Raw genomic sequence first — 24,898 nt, forward strand, 5'->3', positions numbered from 1 at the left:
ATAATAAATTTAATAATAATTAAATATATAAAAATTAAAATTATTAATATGAATAAATTTTAATTATATTCATTGAGGCAATACGATGAATAAAAAATTTTCAAAATCATTGATGTCTCTGTGAAGCATGGATAACTTGAAACCAGTCGGACTTTCGTACAATAATATTCATCATTAATATTAATTTTATTAATTTTATTTTTATATAATATAAAAAATATAATTTTTTTAATTATTTTTAAATTTTAATATATTAATATAATAAATTATATTTTAATAAAAAAAATTTATTATTAATACTGACATCATTAATCCCCACCTCGAGTTATATAATAAAATATAATTTTTTCTTTCCTCTCTGATCACTCATAAAATATAATATAGTGAATGTTATAATTTATAATAAATAAAATATTTTATATTAAATAATAAATTTAACTAATAAATAAATATATTAATATTAATATCATTAATATTTATTATATATCAAGCAGTAAACTGTAATAATAGCCGGTATATTGGTATTAGTATCACGAACACCGATGTCCATGTAATTAATGAAGGATTCTGCATAATCTAATTCTATATTTATATATATAATAGATAATAGATATAATAAGATAGATCTGAAGTATGAACATTTATAGCATTAATTTTCTGCACAATGTAAACAAAAAAAAAAAAAAATCCAAATATGAGGAAGATGAGGAGAGGAGTTATGGTTGCCGTGACCAACCAAATTATGCTTGACACTAAATAAATTTATCCATTTTTAAATCGTATTGGTTATAATTCCTGTCACAGTTTAAATTAGAATGCCCATCCAAGCTTAATTACATTCTCCAATTTGCAATATTAAAATCTTTACCCAAAAAAAAACTTGCAATATTAAACAACTATTTAAATCAAGAGTGTAATTAAACTTTTAGTCAAGGGAGATTAAACATCAAATAACCAACGATTAATGGACCGGACGTTCAATTATCTCATTCCCAATCATTCCTAGACGAGTTAGGGTCCTCGCCAACTCATGCATGAATTGGAGAGGGCTGGCTCTTTGATCGCAATAATTCGTGATTGATGTGACGAGGGTGATTGGATAAACCCCGTCTGAATGCTACACCATGAGGCCCACCCAATCAGGGCCTTCGCACCGATTACGGACAACCATGATTGGAGAATATACCGTCTCCAGTTCGTCTGTGAATCATAGCAGTATAAATATGCCACCTTATAATAATTTAATTTTTTTTGTTTGTACATTGAAGCTTGTGATGTTTTGCTAAACACAAGAATTAGTGGTAAATCATGTTGGCCGAAGCTTGTCTCAATGTCTGAGGGGAATTAACAAGTATTATTATTTCATTGCATCTTTCAAGTTTAAGCTAGGAAGTTCAATGAAGAAATTGACCTCATGCAGACCTATTAAAGTGACATACATATTCTCATTGTCTTTTAAAGCACATAGATGTGTTTAAGGAGATCCAAATCAACATATCTGACAATATTTTAAGTTTTAGCTGCTTTCTTATCTTTAGCATTGTATAGATTTCATAAATTACATCCCATCATTTTGTTCATCATTTTAAGCATTTTACATCTAGTACTTCTAGACATTAGGCATGTTAGGTTTCATTGTATGCAGTTAATCCTAATCAAGCAAATTAAATATAAAGTGCCCATCAAAATTAAGGATCACATAAAATGACAATCAGACCTAGTGATGGACCTCATTTCCTCTCGTATATAAAAAGGAGTAGCCCTGCTATCTTATCTTCTCATCTACCATCTAGTTCGAATATTTTTAAATTAAAATTTTATTTTAATTTGAAAAAAAATAATGTTATTTTAAAAACATAATGTAATCAATGGTAATTCTAGAAACGAAGGAGGCGAATAAATAAGCAAAAGCCAAAGTAAAGGTCCTGATGGGGGGATCATGTCCCATGTGAAGCTACAGGCCCACTGAACTATCCTTGATGCACTCCGATCCTCTCTTGTCATCATCTCGTGTTCCATCACCAAATGGAAGGAGAGAGAGAGAGAAGAAATAAAGGTGCAAGACCAGAGCACTCAAACCAGCCCAGGGTGGGCCATGACAGTCATTATCCTCACAACACATGGGCCCCACGGCCCATAGCCCATCAAAACTGAGGCAGGGCAGCTCTGGTGCCCCCAACCCCATCATGAGAAAAAGAAAGGCAACCAACCAGGAATAATTTTATTGCGATCCCCCCCACCCCAACCCCACAAAACAAAACAAAAAAAAAAAAAAAAAAAAAAAAAAAAAAAAAAAAAAAAGAGAAGCCTTTGTGGAGAATCTTGAGATCATGCTCGCTCCCAGTGGGGGAGAAGATAAGATGCGACAAGGGATTCTTGGCCGTGCTCGACTCATTGCGTTCTTTTCTGCTACCACTCACTACCACGAAGTTCACGTTTGCCCCTTTTTCATCATATCTTGTAAAGCTCAATGTTCATCTACTTCAATCATCATTGGATAGCTCCAGAAGTGGGATGTCATTAGCAACTCAAAGTTACTGCTTCTACATGGTTTGTCACATATTAAAGTGGTATTGACGACCCACGATCAGAAAACTTGAGTTCAAAGTCTGACCTAATAATCATTTAGATCCAAAATAATCATATCCTGAACTTGTCTTGTTTGGATTTCGAATTATGGCGAATCTGAATGCTAAAGTTCATACATTATTATTAATATAATCAGATAGTGTGCTGAAAAGAAATTGCGCTTTCTGCTTTCTGGTATTGGGACCCAAAGTGGATTTAGATTTGGAGATGGATCCAACTACTCATTTTCATTTTTGATTTCGAATCTAGATCTTGTAGTTTTTTGTTGTTTCCAAATTTGATTTACATTCTAGGTCTTGGAATCAAGAGTTTGGGTCAAGATCAAATTAGAGAGGCCCAAGCTCCCAATCATGGCGATCGATATATTGCGCAATATTTGTATACGTGGATTAGCACATCATTTGATGTTGCATTCCACGATCATGATTGCGAGTTGGATTTTTCTAGTTAAGTTTGGGAGGATACGGACTCTTGAATTAGTGTGAAATTTAATAAAAACCTAGCTTATTTCCACTCTTAATACATATCTTACTATTATTAAAGAAGTCTGTAACATCTTGCCAGCTCAAACTATTGGTGGTCTCAAGCTCGACTTCCATAGAACTATAATTGAACTCGCAACCTTGCCCACTTGAGTCTAGCAAACCTTAGTTTTTTCGGTAGAAGACAACTAAGCTTAGTCAGATCTAACCAAGACCAGATCTAACTAAAGCTCAAGCTTGGTCAAGATCCACCTCTATAGTTTAGACTTCCTAATCAAGCATCCATCAAGCTCAACAGCATCCTGGGCTAGACCATCTATAATATTAAAATTGCATATTTAAGTCTATCATGCCAAAAACCAAGGATCAAATATGCTCTTGATAGTTGACACTAAAATAAAACGGTTGCAATTGCTACCTTTGGGTAAACTGCAAAGCCATCATGGTAGCAGAGATGGCAAGTAAATGTTTGCAGAATGCAAGTTTGCTCTACCAAAGCATGTGTCTCGGTCTATGGAGGAGCTAGTGTTTCTATAGGTTGTTTGCATGTCAGAGTTTTTTTTTTTTCTTTCTGGGTAAGAGTTTGCATGTAAGAGTTGAACCAATTTAAAACAAGAAAAAAAGGAAGAGACATCAAAACCAGCTAATGACGTTGGAACCTCCCATACCATCCCACTTATAGCTGCATTTTTGTTTTTTGTTTTTTTGTTTTTTTGCATTTTTTGTTTGTCTTTCTGAGCAAAGAAGTACAAAAGGTTTGCATCCACTAAATTGCATGTACCCTTGCAGCAAGAACATAAATTTCTACTATTCAGATATTTATTGAGAAATGGTGGTTTGGCAAATTCGCACATATATTTTAATCCACAATCTTGATTAAGTGGGAGATCCATTTTTTTAATTTATTTATAATTCAAGATCAAGGAAACCTCCCCTTCCCTGGACTTGCCAGCTTTCTTCCACCCTTAGCTATTTATCTAAACTATAATATCAACAACTGTAGATTATCATCAAGTTGAATACCAAATTAATACTATGGTATGCTGTCCGTGTCTGGCATTATGAGGCATATATGTAGAATCATAGATGGCTTAAAAACTTTGTTTAGAGACCATATCACCTATTGAAGCGATCGTGATAGATACTCGCTAGGCAATTTGGAACCATGGGTACAACATACACTTTCATACGAACCCTCTGTGAACATCACATCCTGCAAGGATACTTGCTACCATCTCACTTATCCCAGGCGATGCACGAACACTGGTTAGGATAATACTTATCCTAATCTTAAATGATTAATGCCATGAAGTGAGGGAACATACACCTCAATTTATATATCTGCATAGTTTCCAATAGAAGACAAGACTAGACTACTCTTCCACGAGACTGCGGTCTTTGGAGCACTGAAGATTTCAAATCAAGTTCTAAAGGGCTGAAATAAGAGTGCACGGAGGTGTGACATAAAGATTCTCAATCTTGGTCGTGATGACTGATGAGTAAGTTCACAAGATCATAGAATGATCCCCATGACGCAAAAATGTCACCTCCAAAGTATTTCTAACTCGACTCACCATTCCCAGATGCTTGCTCTTTTCCTTGTAAATAATGTCAGCCTTTTGATCATGGACTGAGAGGGACAGCTGGGAACTCCTTTTAATGAGTGCAAACATGTGAACCCCAGTATCAGCTGCGACTTACGGAATGTTTAAATCCAAGGCTATGTTTGAGAAGTAATATCATCAATTTAAAGCCAGGCCCTTGGTCTCATCTCGGGCACTGGTCCTCCTTATCCTTTTCAGGACTGGCTGGAGAATTTAAGTACCTTGATGGTTCATAACTTTAGCCCAACGATTGTGAAAAAGAGGAATTTAAGCACACCAGCATCAGTGATTATTTTGTCGGATGGACCATTTTATTCTAGGTGTCAACAATGCCTTTCCAAACTTTAATTGCAGTGCATGGGACAAATATGTGGTACAATGACGGTTAAATGACGGCTTTCCATGATAATTTTTGTTTTCAAGATGGCTCGAGGTATCCATGTTCCTCTCTTTTATCATCTTCTGCACTAATAAATGTACGAACGTTTTGCTCAAAATAATAATTATATGTTTTCAAACTTCTATTGATCGCTCCTCAAAGAGCGATTCACACCAACGATCAGGTGCTCGGGCTTATGTTACATTAGTTTTTTACCCACGCATTATGCAGGAATTCTAGATCATATAATAATTTTTTTTTTTAAAATTTATATATAAATAGTAAAATAATTACATCTAGATTACTGATGTCCATTCATATTTTCAACTGCATACATGTGCTTGGACTTTTATTGCAAGAGGATAATAATATCATACTTTAAAAATATCATTTAAGTCACATGAATAGATTTTAATAACATCATATTTTCTGAAAGAATTAAGAATTATTAGATAGGAGAGTCTAGATGACATATTGCAGGTTAATTTTAATTTAAATGGCATTTATAGATGATAATATATTGCTTACGTAGATAACTTAAATGGCTAATCCATATTCTCCCAGTTTCTACTTTTATATATATATATATATATTAGATTCGCATACGTAAATCTAGATGAATCCATTCGTCTTTATTCCATATCTACTCTTGGATAAGAAAGAGGCTCCAAGTAGATAGCCTGTACCACTGTAAGCTCATAAGGGCATTCTCCAAAAAACTAAACAAACATTTGCAATTATGACATTGGACTGGTAGAGGAAGGGAAGAGTTTATTGCTTACGCTTGGACTATAAACAAATAATCCAACAAAATTTTGATCAAGATACTATTATTGTATGTTTGCATTAACTTATAAGGCCATGCAGCTTATTTTGTAGATAGCAAGTCACTTTTTTCTTGTCTGCTGCAGCAAAGCTATCTAACCACAAACAAGCAATTCAAAATCAGCTATTACAGGTTTAAACAACTTAGACCATCCTAATTAATCATTAGTCTCGAACAAACCGGTAATATTTTGAACAAATGTGAAGGTGCGATCCAATACAGAAGATTCATGGGCAGGGTGAACTTTACATTGTTTGGAAAAGTTTGCAATAAAAGAAATGTGGTTTGCTGACACATTTCTAACCCTTAAACAGCCAAGCAAAGAAGTCATTGCGTTGCTCATCCATCCGGTATGGATACAAGTAGTTGGTCGAGAATTTATCATGCATGCGTCAGTGTCGTCAAACAAGAATCCAGTTGGGTCAGGTCCTTGCGGTAACGGAGTGGACTAAGGCATGGACTGCACCAGACTCAACCCAACAACCTCAGAAAAGCCCGGTCCTCACCCGAACTAATGATCAGCCAGCCCAAGGGCGGCCCGTTTCCATAATTCCATCCCCCCGGTTTCCTTTATCTATTTTGTGCTTCAGCTACCAGAGATGGAGAAAACATCCGAACTCGGCCATCCGTGGAAGTCCACAGAGCTAACGTTCCAATTGTCCATTCACCGCTAAGTGCCTAATCAACATTTTCTTTGTTTCTTCCAGCAACATCCTCAATTTAGCATCTTATCATTAATCTAAGAATGAATAGCTATAATGGATTCTATAAGGGGGAGGAAAAGAAAAAAAAAGAGTAGATACTCGAATACCTATTTGTCTCTTATTTCCACATCACAACCAAAATTCAAGCGTCTCTCTACGTCAGCATATACGAGCAATCAATATTTTGATAATAAAGCAACTTGCTAGAGAAAAAGATATTGAAAACAAAGAACATGAAAGAGACTGGACAGCCCGTAAAATTTGGTAATAAACCAACTACTTAAGTCATTAACTACCGCGATTAACGTGTGTCCCACTTTTAAGTTTGCTATGTTAGAAGCCAATTAAATGGATAATTCATTTTTTAATATTTGAACAAATAATTAAGCTACTTGTATCATGTGATTTCCTATACAATAGAGGAAAAGCATCCACTTAGGTCTAAAATATGATGCAATTCCAATGATATGATAACCCCAAAAAAAAAAAAAAAAATACCAAGTGTCACGACAAAACAAATCAATCAGATGGTCATCAAAGAATTACACCATCTAACATCGATGTGTACCATAAAATAACGTAGCATCTTGGACCTAGAAGCAACAGTTTGGCCAAGCCCCACCAAAATCCAGCGTAGAAGAGAGGTGCAGCCAATGCCTTAAGCGTGCCAATCTTTATAAAGCCATTAATAAAGGTCCACCAGCCCTGTCGCGTGACCGTAGCAGCCCAACGCACTCCCACGTCGCCAGCTTACTCCCTCTCCTGAAAGATGGCCGAAAAAAAAGGCAACAGCCCGATATTCTGATAAGAACGTCCAAAATAAACTAAACGAGTAGAGCCCATCTCTCCCGCAAGTTTCTCTTGATTTCTGTTACACAAAGCTCGAAGCAAGCAGTTGATATGCAAAAAATCATAGCCACCTCCAACAAGTAACCATAACTCAAATCATTTCGAAGCGTTCGCTTCCAGCCAGTAACAGTTTCGGTTCCCCTTCCTTGCAAGCCATGTCACAGCCACCCTCCCTTCCACCACCCTGCTTCCCCCGCTCTTCCCGTTCCTTCCACTCACAAGCGTCCACCCTTCCCTCACCATATGAATATATATATATATACCCAACACACATCAAACGTGGTGAGGGACTTTCAGAAAAGAATTGTGATGACAGCATCCAAGATGGCCGATGAAGAAGCTCAACTTCAGCAGAAGCAGCAGCAACAACCTCTGTTGATTCCAAAATCAGCTGACGATGATCGGAGAATTCTTATACAGAAAGCAATCAGCCAAACCTTCAGGAGCACCGCCCATCTTGCAAACCTCCTCCCAACAGGCACCGTTCTTGCCTTCCAACTCCTGTCCCCCATCTTCACCAACGAAGGCCACTGTGATCCCATGAGCCGATTTATGACCACTGCCCTCGTGGCTCTCTGTGGGCTGTCATGCTTCTTCCAGAGCTTCACAGATAGCTTCCGGGATGGGTCTGGCGAGGTTCGGTATGGGCTGGCAACCTTCAGGGGCTTGTGGGTCATCGATGGAACTGCACCCCTTCCTCCAGAGATTGCAATTAACTATAGGATAAAGTTCATAGATTTTGTCCATGCCTTCATGTCGATACTGGTTTTTGGGGCTGTTGCTTTATTCGACCAGAGTGTGGTCTCATGCTTTTATCCAACCCCATCTGAGGAGATGAAGCAGGTTCTCACTTCCCTGCCAATTGGTATTGGAGTCTTTGGCAGTATGCTGTTTGTTACCTTTCCCACCACCCGCCATGGAATTGGCTTTCCACTTTCTTCCAGTTGATGTCAGTCGCTCCAAATCTCTGTTTTTTCCAGTGTTCTCAAGTTGCAGGTGTAGTCCTGCATTGTGAAAGCCCTTATCGGGAGTAAGATGTATAATTTTACATTAAAAAAAAATAAAAAATTTAAAATTCATTACTGCTTAAAATTCATTACTGCTAATTTAAAAAGTAATAATAATAGCATTCTGAACATTTACTTTTTGGATGTTAATGTCTTCTTGCTAACAAAATTTCCAGTACTTACTCCGATGATAGCATTCAGTTGAATTTTCTCTTTTGATAATTCAAAGATGATCTTAACAGATATTGTGGAAGTAAGTTGCAGAAATATAGATTGCCTGTGAAATAAATCAAGAAACAGACAAGAAGAATGTCTTTTAACAACATGATTTCCTCTCCTGTATATACCTCTTTTATGTTTGCATGGTAAGTATATTTTGCAAATTCACAGAATGTGACTAAAATGTGGCAGATTGCTCATGTAATTTTGAAATATATTAGCAACTTCTAGGATTCTCAAAAAGCATGTTATGTTTCAGAGCATTGAAAAAAGCACTCCAGGAAGCTATGAAAATGTAACATCCATGTGAATTTCAAATTATATGCACTGTTGACTTTTCTGTTAGAGGATAATCAACCCGAGAAAGAAAAGTCTTATCAGTTGTCCAGGATTTCAGGTTGTGGTCTACATGTTCACTTTTGCAGCCCAATTAAGATGATGCAATGGGTTTTCTTTTCTGCATTACATCTTAGAAAAATAAAACCATGGTGGAGCATCAACTGCTATGAAAGATTTTGAAGATTAAGTTTGGAATCCAGAATGTTTTGGCAAAGAAAATACACAAAGTTACAAATAATGGCAAAGGGTAGAATCTCTTTACAAGGCCTTCAAAGGCATTTCTTCAAAAATCCATGAAGCTGAGAATGATGGGTCAAATGGCTAGGTAGGAGAACCTGATCTGGAGGAAAAAACACAGTTCAGTAATCTATGGTCATAGAACTACATTCAATAGGGGGAACCATGGATTTATAGATAAAGATATTAAATATGATAAAGAACCTCAAAAATTAGTTGTAGGTGCCTCAAAAATTAGTTGTAGGTGAAGGAAGTTTTTAACCAATTGAGCGGGGAAAAAAGTCTAGGGACAATGACATTTCTTCAGTGACATCAGCAGAAATCTCCTTTTCAGGATGAGAATATTTTCTTCCTCTTCTTACTTCTCTTGTCTGCTCGCTCTCTCCATTTCCTATTGTCTCTTTCTCATAATCATAATCATCAAAGCCTTCCCGAACTATTTGGAGTCAGCTTTGTGGATCTTGATTTGCCAAATATTCAATATACCATTTGTCTCTTTCTCCTTTTGTTTTCCTCTTCCTGCAAATACTACTCTTGGTGTTCCCTTTACATTTTTTCCAATTAAACTTGTATGGCTATTCCCCTCTTCCCTTGGTTTCAAATTTATCCTTTTCATCCTCTCCTTATTTGTCTTCCTTTTTTGCTCTTTCCTCCTTTTCCTTTCATGTTTCTTGCCCTCTTTATCTTTCTCTCAGCCAATAACTAACTGGTTGAATATTCTCTCTTTCAACTCTTAACTTTGTTTAATCCAGCACAAACAGCCTGACTGCTTAAATCACCAAGAAGCCAATAAGGGTTCCTGACACCTACAATCCACTAGCTACCTTGACAACCATGGCCAGCCGATAGAGAAATATCTATCCTCATGCGATAAGTGATGATGACAGATTTTATTGATTTGGTACAAAATGGATTTCTTTTGACTTCTTTATCAATCTTCCTTTGACTATCTACAAATTTGATCTTACTTAGTAAAACTTGAAATTTTTTATATAGGCATTGTTCCTGATAGTTGGGCTTTGGTCAGACTCACTAAAGATTGCTGCCCATTTTCCTCATCCTCATTCTCTATATATAGATTGCACACATCTGCTTGCTCTTAAACGAGAAAATCTGTGAATTCATTCAGTTGTCATAACTCCGCATATTCTGCCAGAAAATCTTAATGTTCTTAATAGTGCATGACTAACAATCAAATTAGGACCAAAAAAGTTCCAGGTATGATTTGTTTTGAAATCTGAGCAGAAAATGCACAATTGCAAAAACAAAATATACAGAAAGAGATTCAGAAATGAAGGAAAAATAACAGCCTTGGAACAAAGTTTATACTGTGACGAGCATCTATCCCAGAAGAGTCATTGAGATTACCCAAAAATCAAAAAAAAAAAAAAAAAAAAAAAACCTCAACTGTGTTAAAATTTGTCATCTGGCATAAATCACATACGAATTTGAAGGACCATGATGCCTAATACCAACAACTCAACTTACCATATCTCCATGCATCCTAAGGAGTCTAGGTATCTTCACTTCCTCCAATATTTCAGATGGGCACGTAAGGAATTTCCTAAACAAAGACATGTACCAGCGCAAGGTGATCTAGCATGTGTCATTGCATGTCACATGAATCCTAAACAATCTTTAGCCACTAAGTATCCTAATAGATTTTCCTGGTATTAATATGACTCTTGGACAGACAATTTGTTTTTGCTTTTATCAAACGTAGATTGTTGCATTTTGCATGTACAATGATGTTACCACAGAAATGACATTTTTCCAAGATTTTGTTTAGTGATAGTACTTACATATCCCACCCTGATGAGCACCCCCCAACCCCACCAACAACAACAACAACAACAATAATAAATATATATATATATAATCAAAAATCCAAAACCTTCTTGGATCCTTCTTTTATAAGCACAAACAGGAGCTTTATACACTAATTCTGCGTCAAAGTTATTAAAACATATGAAATAATAGCCTTTTTTTTTTTAACAGTCAGGTTCAACTGTCTATTCTTTAGTGGATAAAGTGAAGCTAAATAATTATTGAAGAGCATTTCTACTCATATTCGTCAAAATTTTAAGGTAAAATGCGATCTGCCTCAAATCTACATGCAATGGGAGATCTGCTATGACCAGGGATGTGAAGCCATATAATGGTGTACCTTGAAGTAGGGCTTGTGGGTCCTGATGTTGGTCATAGATTGTTCAGTAGATTCCAGCACAGCAATTCATCATTTAAAATATGAACTTATTCTTGCATATAAATCAAACGCCAAATAAAAGCATGAAATAGAAATCCTAGATGGCACACCTTTTGTTGTCCTCATCATGCAACATGATGCAGAATTAAAAATCCAGAACTTTTCCAGATGGCAAGCATCACAGCCTCCACAGTGGACAAAAGAGAGGCTAAGATTGCTCGGGGAAACCTGAGACACTAATCCACCACCAGCTGATCCCATACCAGTTCAGCTGCTTTCCGGACCTTCCTCCTTTCCCAGTATCCACCCATGATGGTTCTCCATGTATCCTGATAAGGTACACACCCTTCAAGCAGCATCTCACTAACAATACGTGCAGCTTTGTGCACATCACCCTTCTTGCAGAAACACTCTACTAGAAAATGGAATGCCTCTGGCTCGGTAGAAATGCTCCGAGTTCTCATGCTCTGATATACCTGAAAAGCTCTGGTCGACTCATTCTTTGTGCACAGCCCCACCACCACCATATTGTGAATCCTCAAATGGAGACTCCATGTCACACGGTTGGGTGAAATTCCACTAAGAACCATTTCATCCAAGTAGTTTGCAGCTTCCTGAAACCGGCCAGAATCACACAACCCCTTGATGAGCTTCCCATACAATCCAGCATCAGGCTTCCTCCCATGGAGCCTCATCCTATCCAAAACCTCTACCGCCTCCCGAAGCCTTCCCTCTGTACAAAGCCCATGGATGATAGAGCTATAGGTGATCGTATTTGGCAGGCAGCACTCCGCACCCATTTGATCAAGCAAAACCATGGCTTTCAGCGACCGGCCTCCCTTACAGAGTCCATCCACCAGCGAGCTATAGGTGATTATATTCGGATCAACGCCTCTCTGGCCCATTTCGTCGAACATCTTCAATGCTTCCTCCAAACGATCGGTTCGGCACAGGCCATGGATCAGAGTGGTGTAGGTGACGACGGTGGGAGAGCAACCATTGCTATCCATCTGCCGAAAGAGCTCCCGGGCCTCCTCAACCCTCCCAATCTTGCAGAGGCCGTCGATAAGAGTGTTATAAGAGCAAGAATCCGGCGGGCAACCCCGGTCTGCCATCCGGCCGAAGACACGGATGGCGGCGTCGATGGACCTGGCGGCCGCGGAGCCGCTGGATGTGGTGGCGCTGCAGAGGGCCTTGAGGAGAACGTTGTAGGACGCGACGGTGGGGGGGACGCCGGCCTCGCGCATGTGGTTGTAGAGGCCACGGGCGAGGGCGAGGCGGTTCTCGGCGACGAGGACGGCGAGGAGGGCGGTGTAGGATCGGTGGGAGGGGTGGAGGTGGAAGCGGGTGGGAGCCTGGTGGAAGAGGCGAAGGGCGTCGAGGGGGCGGTGAGCCCGGCCGTAGGCGCGAAGGAGGACGAGGAAGGGGGCTTCTGAAGGCGGCCGGCCGATCTCGGAAGGAACGCGTTCGAGGAGGGACTCGGCCGCAGAGAAGAGGCCGGCGGCGGCGAGGCGGGTGGCCATGAGGGAAAAAGTGGGGAGATCGTGGCGGAAGCCTGAGGGGTATTCGGCGGTGGCGGAATCGAATATGAGGAGGGCCTTCCGGGGATCTGGCTCGGCTCGGATCAGTTGCAGCACCTGCGCTGGGGTTATTTCCCTGGTCCATCGCATGGCCGGAGCCTGGCACGCCATTGTTCAAGGGATTGTAAGGGAATGGTAGGGAGCGACTGCAGGCTGTTTGTTAAAAAGATGGCGGCCGGCAAGTAGGGAAGCGTTTGCTGTCCCCGTATCAAGTGCTTCCTCTCCAGCTCCAGCTCATCAATTTTTTTTCAAATGTTCAATAGAAATAGTTTGTGGTCATTAATTTTATAAAGATATCTATACGGTACATTAAAGAAGAGTTCTAAATTTTTTCGATACATCATGTATTATTTTTTAAAAAAATATGTATCGACATTCCTATCCTGAGCCTCCTCTTCCATCATTTGTTTAAAAAAAAAAAAAAAATACATACAGAGAGTCTTATTACCATCAGCAGAAAAGTGCGGAAAAAATCGTACGGACATGTGTCGGCATGCAATGAACTTCTCCGAAAAAAATACGAGAGTAAAAAGTCAAAGAAAAAACTTGTTGGAGAGAATGATGTACATGCTCGATGAAGAGGATATGAGCGTATACTTTTTTTCAAAAAAAAATATGACATCCATGCACTTATAAGAGAGTGACATTCTCTACGTCCAGTCGATCCAGCCAAATCATCATCTATGTAAGAGTCTGTAGCTTATCTGTGAGGAAAAACAAAAGAAAAAAAAATAAGCTCATGTCAAATTTGAGGGGACATGAGACAGGCATCCCTTATGCTTTAATTAGGGATGGAGAGAGAGAAAAAAGTTTCAAAGATTTTAAATGAAGAGAAAAAGTTTCTGTGCGAGAACACAATAGACTATCTCATCACATCTTTTTATTGGATCATGCTATATATACGTGGAAAGTTTCAGAGGATGATTCAAAGATGGAAAGATTTGATGTTAGAAAAGTTGAAGAAGAAAGGTGAGTTTTATAGTATATTTTCTTACTTTTTTTTTTAATTTTTTCTAATTATTATTTTTTTGGTAACTGGTTGGTTTTTTTGATGATTGAAAGAATTGAGAAGGATGGTTCCGAGTATTCCGTAGGCAAGGGATCAAAGAAAGGTGAGTGTTGAATTTTTTTTATTTAATTTTTTATTTATTTGTTAGTAGTTTAAAATTTTTTATTTCCTCAATTTGTATGAAGCTGCTGGTGAGAATTTCACAGTCTTTGCATTTTTCTTTTTTATTCATCATATGAGAAACAAACAAAATTTTGTTTCTCATAAAAAATAAAGGGTTGCTACATTGGTTTCAGTAGCCATCCAACTTTTTTATTTTACTAATATCATATGAAGGAACGAAGGGACACATGGTTGCACCATGGTTTGGTAGCCTTCCACACTATGCTTAAAAAAAAAAAACATATCTTACGGTTGCCAGGGGCGGCTCAATATATTTGAAAGCCTAAAGCTAAAAACTAAAATATAATTATTTAATTAAAATTTATATAAATTTTTTATTAAAATTTTATTTTTCTAACTTTTTGAGATGCAAAATTTTTAATTAAATTTTTTATAATCAAGTTCTTCTAACATTTCTTTTTCAATTGATAATATAGCAAATCCATTTAATCTTTCTTAAGACATTGTTGATCTTAAGTAAGATTTTATTAATTTTAATTTTTAAAAATTTCTTTCTGCCGAAGCAATACTTACTGAAATTGTTAATATTAGTCTAAAAGTAATATATGCATTTGAAAAAGAGTCGAGTCATCTTATGTGATTGAGTATATCCATTGGACTGTTATCTTCTACTTGTATAATTTTTTTTAAAAATTTTAGCTCTGAAAATAAATCTAAACCATCAATATCAGAGTAGTTATTATATTTTAAGGAATATTCAAGATTAAGATAATATTCTTTCAAACTATCATTATCTAATGACTTCAATTTTTTACCACTAAATAGAAAAATAATATTTTCATATATCTTAAATTGTTCAAATCTATTTTGGAGTGAAAAAATTACTTGATCTACTATATATAAGAAATAATCAATTCTAAATGATTCTTCAAGAGATTTTGTTATTTCATTGTCAACATCCTCATCAAATTATTTCTTTCTACGAATGATATGCTCATCATGAAATTTAGGTTCTATTTTCATTTCAAATACAATTTCTTTAGAAAAAATCATAGTGGATGCAAATCCATCTTCTCTATATTTTTCAAAAAAAAAAGATCTTTTAATTATTCTATAGCAATATCAATATGCATATCTTTTGATTGTAAACTTTTGCTAACTGAGTTAACAGCAAATAATATATCATACCAAATAGTCATGTCCAATAAAAACTTAAAATTTTCAAGCTCATATGTGGCTAAGCAATTAGCTTCACTTTTAGTTTTAAGATCTTCACTAACTTCTGCTAATTCCAATAAAGCATCTCTTATTTGTGGAGCTTGGAATCTTATTGTTTTAATACTTTTAATACGACTTTTTTAACATGTTTGTGATAATAATTTAAGAGTTAGACCAACAATATTATCTTACAAAATTTTTTATCATTTAGTAAAAAAAAAATAATGAATATATATGTTATACCACTCTAAAAAATGATATAGCTTTAGTACAAGAATTAGCCATATCAAAAGTACTAAATTTTGACTATGACAACCACATAGTGTATAAAAGGATCTAGAATTTATGTCTAAAAGTTTTTTTTGCACTTCTTACTGTTTGCCATTCATATTAGATCCATTATCATATCTTGGTCCTCTTAAATTATTAATATCAAGTCCAATATATTTTATTTCATCCATAATGACATCAAAAAGATCTTTTTTTAGTTGTATCGTCTATTTTTAAGAATTTAAAAAAATATTTTATAATTTTGATTGGACTTGATGAAATATCTACACATCGCAATATAAAAGATATTTGCTCTTGATGACTTGTATCTGGAGTGCAATCAAGTATTATTGAAAAATATTTTATTTTTAATTTTTTTTTAATAATTTTATTTTTAATTTTATTTGCTAACAAATTTATCAATTTATTTTATACATTATGTCCAAGATAATGGGTATGAATTTTATCATCTTTAATACATCGAATATGTTCTTGCATCATCGAATCGAATTCTACAATTATTTCAATTAGACTTAAAATTTTTTTATTATTTTCTTGATAGATCTTTTCATTTTTTTCATAAAAAATCAAATTATTTTTATCAAGAGTTTTTACTACAGCAAGAATTCTTAATAAGAAATTTTTCAATGTTCTTCATCTCCATTTATTTGTTTTTGAATATTTTTATTAATTATTTTATTTTTCAACAATCTTATTTCTAAATCAATCCATGAACTCATATTAATAATATGCTCATTACTTATCTCATGACTCTTAAGTTTAGTACTAAGATTTCTTCAATATCTACTATCAATATTAGCTAGTTTACTTATACTAAAAGTAGAATTAAATAATTTACAATAAAAATAAAATACTGTGTCTAAGTTTTTTGAATAAACTAGCCATCTTCTTTCATGCTTCTCTCCATTTGCCAACTTTTGAATATAGTATGTAGTAGAAAAATATCTTGAGAATTCATCTTTAGAAAAATCTATATCATCAATTCTAATTGGATCTTTTTCTATTAATAAATCTCTCAAATTTGTATCATTATTTGTCTATTGACTTGGATCATAAATATTTTTAGGAATGCAATCATTTAAATTAACCGATTGATTCTCTTCACTATGACTTTGAAGATTATCTTGAATCTCTTCATTGACTTCTTCTTATTCTAATATTTCATTATCATCTAATTTTAAAGAATTATTAATTTATTCATTTAAAGAATATTCATCGATATTTTTTAATTTATTATTTTTATTATTTGTAAAAAAATTATGGAGGGCTTTTTTTTGAGATTGTATTAAACTTTCAATTCTTTTTTTTTTTTGAAGCTTTAAATAATCAGATTCATATTTTCAAGTTGACATATTTTAATTCTTATTATGAATTATCAAAAAGATATAACTATTATAATTATTTTATATTTCTTAAATAGTCAATACAAGATCAACAATCAAAAATTCTAATTCAAAGAATCAAATATTAAATAAAATAAAAATAATATATAATAATATAATATAAATTTTAAATTAAATAAAAAATATATAAAATTTAGAATAATAGTACTCAATTATTCAATGTTGATTGTAAATGAGAATAATAGCACCCAATTATTGAATGCTATGTAAAATATGGAGCATCCACTATAACACTGTTCTACAATATTTCTATCAATTGTCAAAATATAACAATATAAAAAAAACAAACAACTTAGGTTAGTTTTATAAAAGAAGAAAAATGATCGTTACTGAGAAAAAACTGACCGTTGTATTAGATTAATTACCCACTGTTAATCAGTTAATGAAAGCCGTCCGCCACCCTCCTTTTTTGTTTTTTCGTTTTCTCCCACACTATCTCCCATGCTACCGGCCTACCGCATTTTCTCTCCTTTGTAATCTGCCACATGTTCTTGATTTCTGAAAAAAAAAATTGATGCCACAAACCTTTCGCCTTCCACTGCTCTGTGACTGTAATCGGTCGATCGACCGTCGCGATCGCTCAGGGCCTCCGATGAGCGGCGCCGTCATCTTCTCGCTCCCGGACCGAGCAGGAGGGGGGACCTGTCACCTGACCACCTAGGGCAGGGGCCTTCCAAAAAATGAAAAAAAAAAAAGAAACCCAGCATCGTTCATCTGCTCACAGTCGCAAGAGCGGCAGGATGAGCGAGGGGGGGGCTTACGAGAAAATGAAAAGAAATCATCTCAGCCGGCAGGGGGACTTGGGGGCAAGCCGCAGGGAAGGGCCTTCTTCCATGCTCTGGCTTCCCAAAAATGAAAAGAAATCATCTCCGGTGGACTAGCGGCCTGGCGCGCCGAGTGGGGGGGTGCCGAAAAATAAAAATAATAAAGAAACTTATCGATGGAGGTGGGGGGGTGGACCGGTCACCGATGGAGGTGTGAAGCCATGGTGGTCTTGGACCTCCTCACCTCCTGGTGGTCTTGCCTTGTCGAGTCGGGGAGGCCTTGCCGGGTCGGGGAGATCAAGATTGGTGGAGCGTGGAGGCGGAATCGGGACGTCGGAGGTGGAGGTGGGATCGGGACATCGGGATGCGGTCATTGGTGGAGCGTGGAGGTGGGACTGGGACACCGGAGGTGGAGGCGTGGAGGTGGAGACAGGACCGGGATGCCGCCACGTCGGGATGCGAGCAAGCAGGGGGCCTCCTGGGGGCGGAGGCCGACAGCAAGGGCTTCGGTGGCCTTGCCCTTCAGCCGCCCCTGACGATTGCTGCTGAGGTTCAGCCTTCCAGTGAACAGAGAGAAGATATGCATGCGGGTTGGGGGAATCGAGTGAGGGATCAGTTAATAGAAAGAACATGTGGAAAAAAAGTGAGGGATCCATGAACAAAAAAGGTAGAGAAAATGGATTCGGGTTATTGAGAAAATGGATCCAATTATTGGTTAATGGGTTTAGTAATCGGGGTGCGGATGATCAAGTAACGGATTTACAAATCTGCTATTACTGGATCTGGTTGTGTTAACGGGTAATTGGGTTAACAGGTCACTGAACTTGGGTTGGTCCGATTAGAGTCATGATTCGGTTTGGGTCAGCTGTCAAGTTTAGGGTTAGGGAACAAACTAGGGTTGGATCTAGGGTTTGGATTAAAACCTGGATTTGGATAAGGTTTGTACTTGGGCTGGGTGTGGGGGTTAGGATTAGGGGTCTAGTTAGGGTTAAGGGTTATGGCTTCAGTTACGGTCAGGGTTAGGGTTTCAATTAGGGTTTGGCATCTGGTTAGTCTTAGAGTTGGGGTTGAGATTGAGGCTAGGGTTATAACTTGGGTTAGGATTAGGGTTAGGGATTGGGTTGGGATTAGAACTCGAGTTAGAGTTGGGGTTGGGGATAGGGCTACAGAGAAGGTGGGATTGGAGAAGATGATGGAAAAAAAATGAAAATAAACCACGGAGAAGAGGAGAAAAATTCAGGAAGAAGTAGACTAAAGAAAAATAATAAGTAACGAAATATGAAGAAATTCAAAAATAATTGATAGTGGAGAGGATTTGTACCTTAAATAGGCTCGACTGGAGATGAAAGTATAAGTCTCGGGGATGGCATGCTCTGATGTACCATCTTAGAAGAGGAAACAAGTAAAAAAAAAAAAACCAACAGATCCGGTTCGGTGGCATGTCAGTCATCCTCTTTGGCTATATTATTGGAATATAACCTGCTCTGATATCAATTGTTGTGCAAGATCCGATATTATGTATTGTAGTAGGAAGAAAGAAGAAACAAAACAGAAAACACACAATTAAGTATGTGGAACAGCCCAAGTACTGCCTCCACAGGGCATGCAAGCTTCACTAAGAAAAAGAAACAATACAAGAGGAGAACATCCACTCTCAAATCTCTGTATACACACCTCTCTCAACTAGAAGCTACCCTCACAAAAGCTCTCTCAAAACCCTTCAACGAGATCCTCTCAAAAGTCTGCTAGTATCAGGATCCTCGACACCCCTGGATGCTTTTTGTGGAAGCTGTTACATCATGCCTCATCGCAGCTGCTTTGTCTGATGCTCCATTCTACCCTCGATCTTCTGTCGGTGCTTTGCAGTGTCTGCTCTGTTTGCTGCACACCCTCAACGCACATCGGACTCTCTCTCGATGATTGTCAAAGCCTCTCCTCGACTCTGATGTCTCCTCTACACGATCAGGATGTTATCAACTTTTAACACAATAAATGGCTCGTCAATCGGAGCTATATAGACTTCAAAAACTCAAAAATATTATTTTCATAGAAATATTGAGTCCCAATCAATCTTAGAACCATCCGTGGTCATCCGATCGTAATCGACTCATACCAGAGCCGTCCGATCACGTACTATAGCCTCAGATCAAGCCTAATCATGTCTGGAGTCATCTTCAGTCGTTCGATTGCAAACGGCTGGCTCCAAAGCTGTTGGATCGTGCAAAATCATCCTTGGATCATGTGATCGGTCCACACTGCCTCCATGGACCATCCAGCACCCTACGGACCATGGTGGACCATATAGGGCACTAGACCTAGGCACCCATGCACACACCCATGCTGGGCCCACCTGGCGGTTGGGCCGCACGCTCCTGCGCACGCGTGCGTGTCCGCCAGGCCCGACTGCTCTGGCCTCCCCACCTCGTGATCCGTGCCACTGCTCTGAGCTTCTTTTGCGCGTATCTTCATCGTCTGAACTCTGTTTGGACTGTTCTTAGGCTCATTGGACTCCATTCATCATCCTGAATCTCGCTGTGGGCTTCTTGTGGATTGAATCTCAAAAAATATTTCTTAACATATGTAACCGACAACGAAAAGCATGATGGCCAAAAAAAGGCCAAGAGACTCCATTGCCTGTTTGGCCACTCTAAGCCTCTCAGCCGATGGGACTCCGTTGCCTTCCTCTGCATCATCATCGAAACACAGAACCCAAAAAAAAAGAAAAAAGGGAAGATGAAGAAAAAGAAATATGCAACATAGAACCCTAGCCATCATCTTGGCTTTTCTATTTGGCCGCTCCAAGTTTCCCATCAGTCAGGAGGCTTGAGAATGGGAAAAAAATAGTGAACAGATGAGGGAAAAACATGAAAAAAATGAACACAAAACCCCAGCCATCATCTTGGCTTCCTTATTTGGCCGCTCCAAGCCTCCTATCTGGTTTGGACTCTTGAGGATGAGAAAGAAAGAGAAAAAATAGGAGAAAACATGAAAAGCCAACGAAAATCATCGTCTTGGCTTTCCTATTCAGTCAGAACATATCTTTGGAGAGGAAAGAGATGCGATGAACTCCGACATCAACCTAAGGCCTCACAAATGCCTACCTGCTCCCTGCTCTCCTAGCTGCCACCTCTCATCGATCTTTGCTGTCACCTTCCTCTCTCTAATCTCCCTTAATGGTGGCTATGGAGGAGGTGTGGTAGTGGCGTAGAAAAATGGACGAAGGGATTTGGTGTGGGGATGAGGAAGAAAAGGGGACGCATGGGAGAATCTGATGAAGGAAAGAGGGAGGAGGTGGCGAAATAGAACCCGACCAGGTGGAGGGAGGTGATGGGCCGGGGTGAGGAGCTGGCGATGCAGTGGGGGGAGGAGCCAGCGGCGGTGTGGGGCGAGGGAGAAGAAATGAGAAAATTGGTAGTTTAAAAATTAACCCTGAGCACATAAAAAAAATATGGGTTCCGATCCCATATACTATATAGTTTATGGTTGATGATGAGGATGTACGCATAGAGTTTTTGTGTTACTTAGTCATATAGAAAAAAATATAGGGATTGTATGTGTAAAGATTGTTAAATTTAGTTTCTTATGCTGATGTCTGCATATTTTTTTTATACAAAAATTGAACCTTAAAAATAAATTTGGTTGAATTTTTTTTTTTCTTTTTTTTGATCCAATTTTCTTTATAAAGTACAAAGCACCTTTGCCACTCATTGTAGGGTCAGTTCCTAATGCATAGAAAGAGAAAAAGGTAAATATATAAGGGTGTCCTCATAAAAGTTATATAGAGAAGCAGTTTTTAAATTAATAGGGGGCATAGAAATTGTATGAAGGAATTAGCACAAATTTTTTTTTGAGTATTTCTATATAGATGGACCTATAATTTTTTATAAATGAACTAACTACATTTCTGATTTTTTTTACCTCCAAATTTTTTTTTCTTCTATTCAAATTTTAAAGAAAAAAAGGAATATATATGGTTTGATTTCTTGCATTTTTATGACTAAATCGACATTGTTCATTTTTTATCTTTAAATAAAATTTCACCTTTTTTTAAAGTTTTTTGTTATTTAATTCCTTGGATGAGGAATAAAATTTCTATTTCTTTTGCTTAAGATTTTTTTTCTAACAAATATAAATTTGTCATAATAATTGTAGAAGAATCATTTCTTAGCCTTCTCTTTTATAAAGATTTTTTTTTCAAAAAATATTTTTGAATTAACTAAATGCAGTACTTATAAAGTAAAGGATATTTTTTAATTTTTTTGTGTGCCTATAATTCATGAACATTTTTAAAATCTACATAGAAAATCACCATTTTTGGGTAATGTTAAAAATATTATGCATAGACTTTTCCTGGTATACAAAAAAAATTCAGATTTCTATAAAAGTTTTACTACTTTTTTATGAATTATTAATTTTTATTTTTTTAATTACAGACATGGATTCAGTAAAAATTTGTTCCAAAAAAAATTTGTAAGAGATCACTACAAAATTAGACCTTATGCCTCCGATATATGGCTTAGAATTATGAGATGATCGTTTGTTCAATGCCTATGTCTATATTACTTTTGAGCATGGATAGGAGTCTAATGATGAGTCTTTCGACTATAATAGGATATGGGGACGAACAGTGTATACTCTGATCGAGTTTGAGCAAATAGCTACTGAGTTTGTTATAAATGAGCTGAAGAGCTATTTTCATTTTAAAATTAAAGATGTGAATTATTTGGATAAGAAATATTACAAATATCTATATGAGATTGTTTATACAGCCCATGATGGCTTGCAAATACAGTATAGGAATCTACAATACCATTACAATTTAGTGATGGAGAGGTGTGGGAGACTTGAATCCAACCACAATACCTTGCAAGAAGTTGCTAGATATAAGAGAATGTTTCATCCAGGTGTTGAGTCATAAGTTGAGGAAAACTCGATTTTGTATTTATTATCAAGGTATGTTTTAAATTCTGAATTTATTAGTCCATTTTTCAAATTTTGTTAGCCTGATTTTATGATGTTGTGGTATGCCTTTTTGAACAGTAACAATATATAACAGTATACTTATATAACAATATGCATGTTTTTTGAGTTTTCTCTTTTTATTCGTACCATATTAATCATAATTGGGATCCATTGTAAGACAACAAAGAATGAAATCAAGCAAAAAAAAATTCCCATTTACAAACATCTCTATGATTTATGTTTGGAGGCTATTTGGAAATAAATTTTCTAAATAAGTATTTACATAATTTAATTATAAATTTTAGCTAAATATAAACTATTCATAATATGAAGATATATTCAGATAATTGATATGACCTATATACAGCTCCCTCAGTACATGGATCACCCATGAAAAATTATTAATTTTCTTGAATCATATTAAAGGTAAAAAGTTATTCAATAGTTATATGAGAAGAAAAAAGTACTTTCGATATTTTGACTTTGTATTGTCTAATTATGTTTTGTTTAGTACTTTTTTGTATTCATTTTATATGTGAGTCTATAATAAAATATATCTTAATAATAATTGCTTAATTTTTTTTGCTAGATCATTGTGGGAATTAAAAGTATGACATTGTGCATATTGCTCTATTTCAGGTACTAAGCAAATAAACAACCATATATTTACTTCATGATACTTATTTATTTATTCTAAAGCTTTTTTTATACATCATTCTTTCTATATCAATATTTATTATAGTTATAATAGTTAATTATATAAATTTTTAAATTTTTTTTTCTCCATATATATTTTATATTCTGTTAGTTAAAAAGTGCAATGGAACCTTCTCAATTATATAAGTAAAATAGAGTGAGGAGAATGAATATTATTGACGAGAGAAAAGCTAGAAAAATATGCAACTGTAATAATCATTCTTGACCTATTGTTAAAAAAAGAAGAACCACACATACTATTTTTGATTCAACCGTTGATGAGCAAGGTGATGTTTATATAATTAGCTATGAAAACTTTCCAGCTATGGATATGATTACAATTTTGAATATCCAATAAAACACAAATATACATATAGTTGAACCAAATTCCCGTACTACAACTCCTTCTAGATATTCCAATAAGTTGTTGAACAATAGATCTTTCACCTTATACAATTTAATCCGAAATATCTTTTGATTCTATTGCCATTATTACATGATATACACAGTAAATTATTAAATATTGGAGAACTTAAACATGAATGTCAATATTGTGGAGCTTTTTTTTGATATAAAGAGTGTATAAATAAATCACGTGATACATCAACTCCTAAATTTAGTTTATACTATCGAGAGGGAAGAGTATATATTTCGTTGCTTAAAGAGATTCCAACCTTTTTGGATAGCTTATTAGATCATAATAGAGGAAGGAGAGCTTCGAAGTTTCAGAAAAATATAAAAGCGTATAACTCAATGTTTGTATTTACTTTAATAGGGGCAAAGATTGATAATAAGATCAATACTAAATTGGGCGCTTACATTTTTTGAATCAATAGTCAAAACCATCATAAAATAAGTTTATTGTTATCGGTTGATAGACAAAAATCAAGAATTGCACAGCTATATATATATATGATACAGAAAATGAAGTGAATAACATAATTACTGCACTGGTTTGCAATATACTGAAAGTGCTAACTATAATTTTTAAGTAATAAAGATTTTTCAGCATAGCAATCTTTTAATGGATAGCTCACATGAAGTTTTCGGTGTCGAATCTTCTTCGCTGCAACTTTCGAAAGAAGTAATAATTTCTACTCTTGAAAAATAAATGTATTTGAAAATCTTTCAGCATACTATTCTTTAAAAATATTTCTCTTACAATCGGGTATTCAACTTTCAGACCAATTATTTAGAAGCATTTTCTTCATATAATTTTTTTTATAAAGAATCGGCAATACCACCATTGGAGAAAAAACTCTGCATCGGGTAATCTAATATTATCCAACTAATTTTTTCCTTTACCTCCTGCTACATTTTACGATAACATAGAAAGATTTTTTCCAAAATACTGATGCAACATTCATTTTTTTATTAACAATAGAGACGAGAAGAAAATTTGAAAGAATGC

At 36.0% G+C, this 24,898-nt stretch overlaps 2 protein-coding genes across 4 annotated transcripts; one reads left to right on the plus strand and one right to left on the minus strand.

Moving 5' to 3' along the window:
* Positions 1 to 7,055: 7,055 nt before the first annotated feature.
* Positions 7,056 to 13,279, minus strand: LOC105043498 (pentatricopeptide repeat-containing protein At5g46100). 3 transcript variants are annotated; one of them, XM_029265159.2, is made up of 2 exons: positions 11,552 to 13,279; positions 7,056 to 8,453 (listed from the first exon to the last, which is right to left on the minus strand). In XM_029265159.2, exon 1 carries the CDS (start codon positions 13,130 to 13,132, stop codon positions 11,678 to 11,680), a length of 1,455 nt encoding a protein of 484 aa, XP_029120992.1. In that variant the 5' UTR covers positions 13,133 to 13,279; the 3' UTR covers positions 7,056 to 8,453; positions 11,552 to 11,677. The 3 variants fall into 3 exon arrangements, with proteins under 3 accessions (XP_029120992.1, XP_010919368.1, XP_073108816.1); XM_010921066.4 differs by having other exon boundaries at positions 7,056 to 8,437; positions 11,552 to 13,278; XM_073252715.1 differs by lacking the exon at positions 7,056 to 8,453 and adding an exon at positions 9,161 to 9,338.
* LOC105043490 (protein DMP4) lies at positions 7,758 to 8,510 on the plus strand. Its single transcript, XM_010921054.4, has one exon. The coding sequence runs from the start codon at positions 7,758 to 7,760 to the stop codon at positions 8,379 to 8,381; it is 624 nt and encodes a 207-aa protein (XP_010919356.3). The 3' UTR covers positions 8,382 to 8,510.
* Positions 13,280 to 24,898: the final 11,619 nt, after the last annotated feature.

Source organism: Elaeis guineensis, chromosome 2, assembly GCF_000442705.2.
Source record: "Elaeis guineensis isolate ETL-2024a chromosome 2, EG11, whole genome shotgun sequence".
Lineage (NCBI taxonomy): Eukaryota > Viridiplantae > Streptophyta > Magnoliopsida > Arecales > Arecaceae > Elaeis > Elaeis guineensis.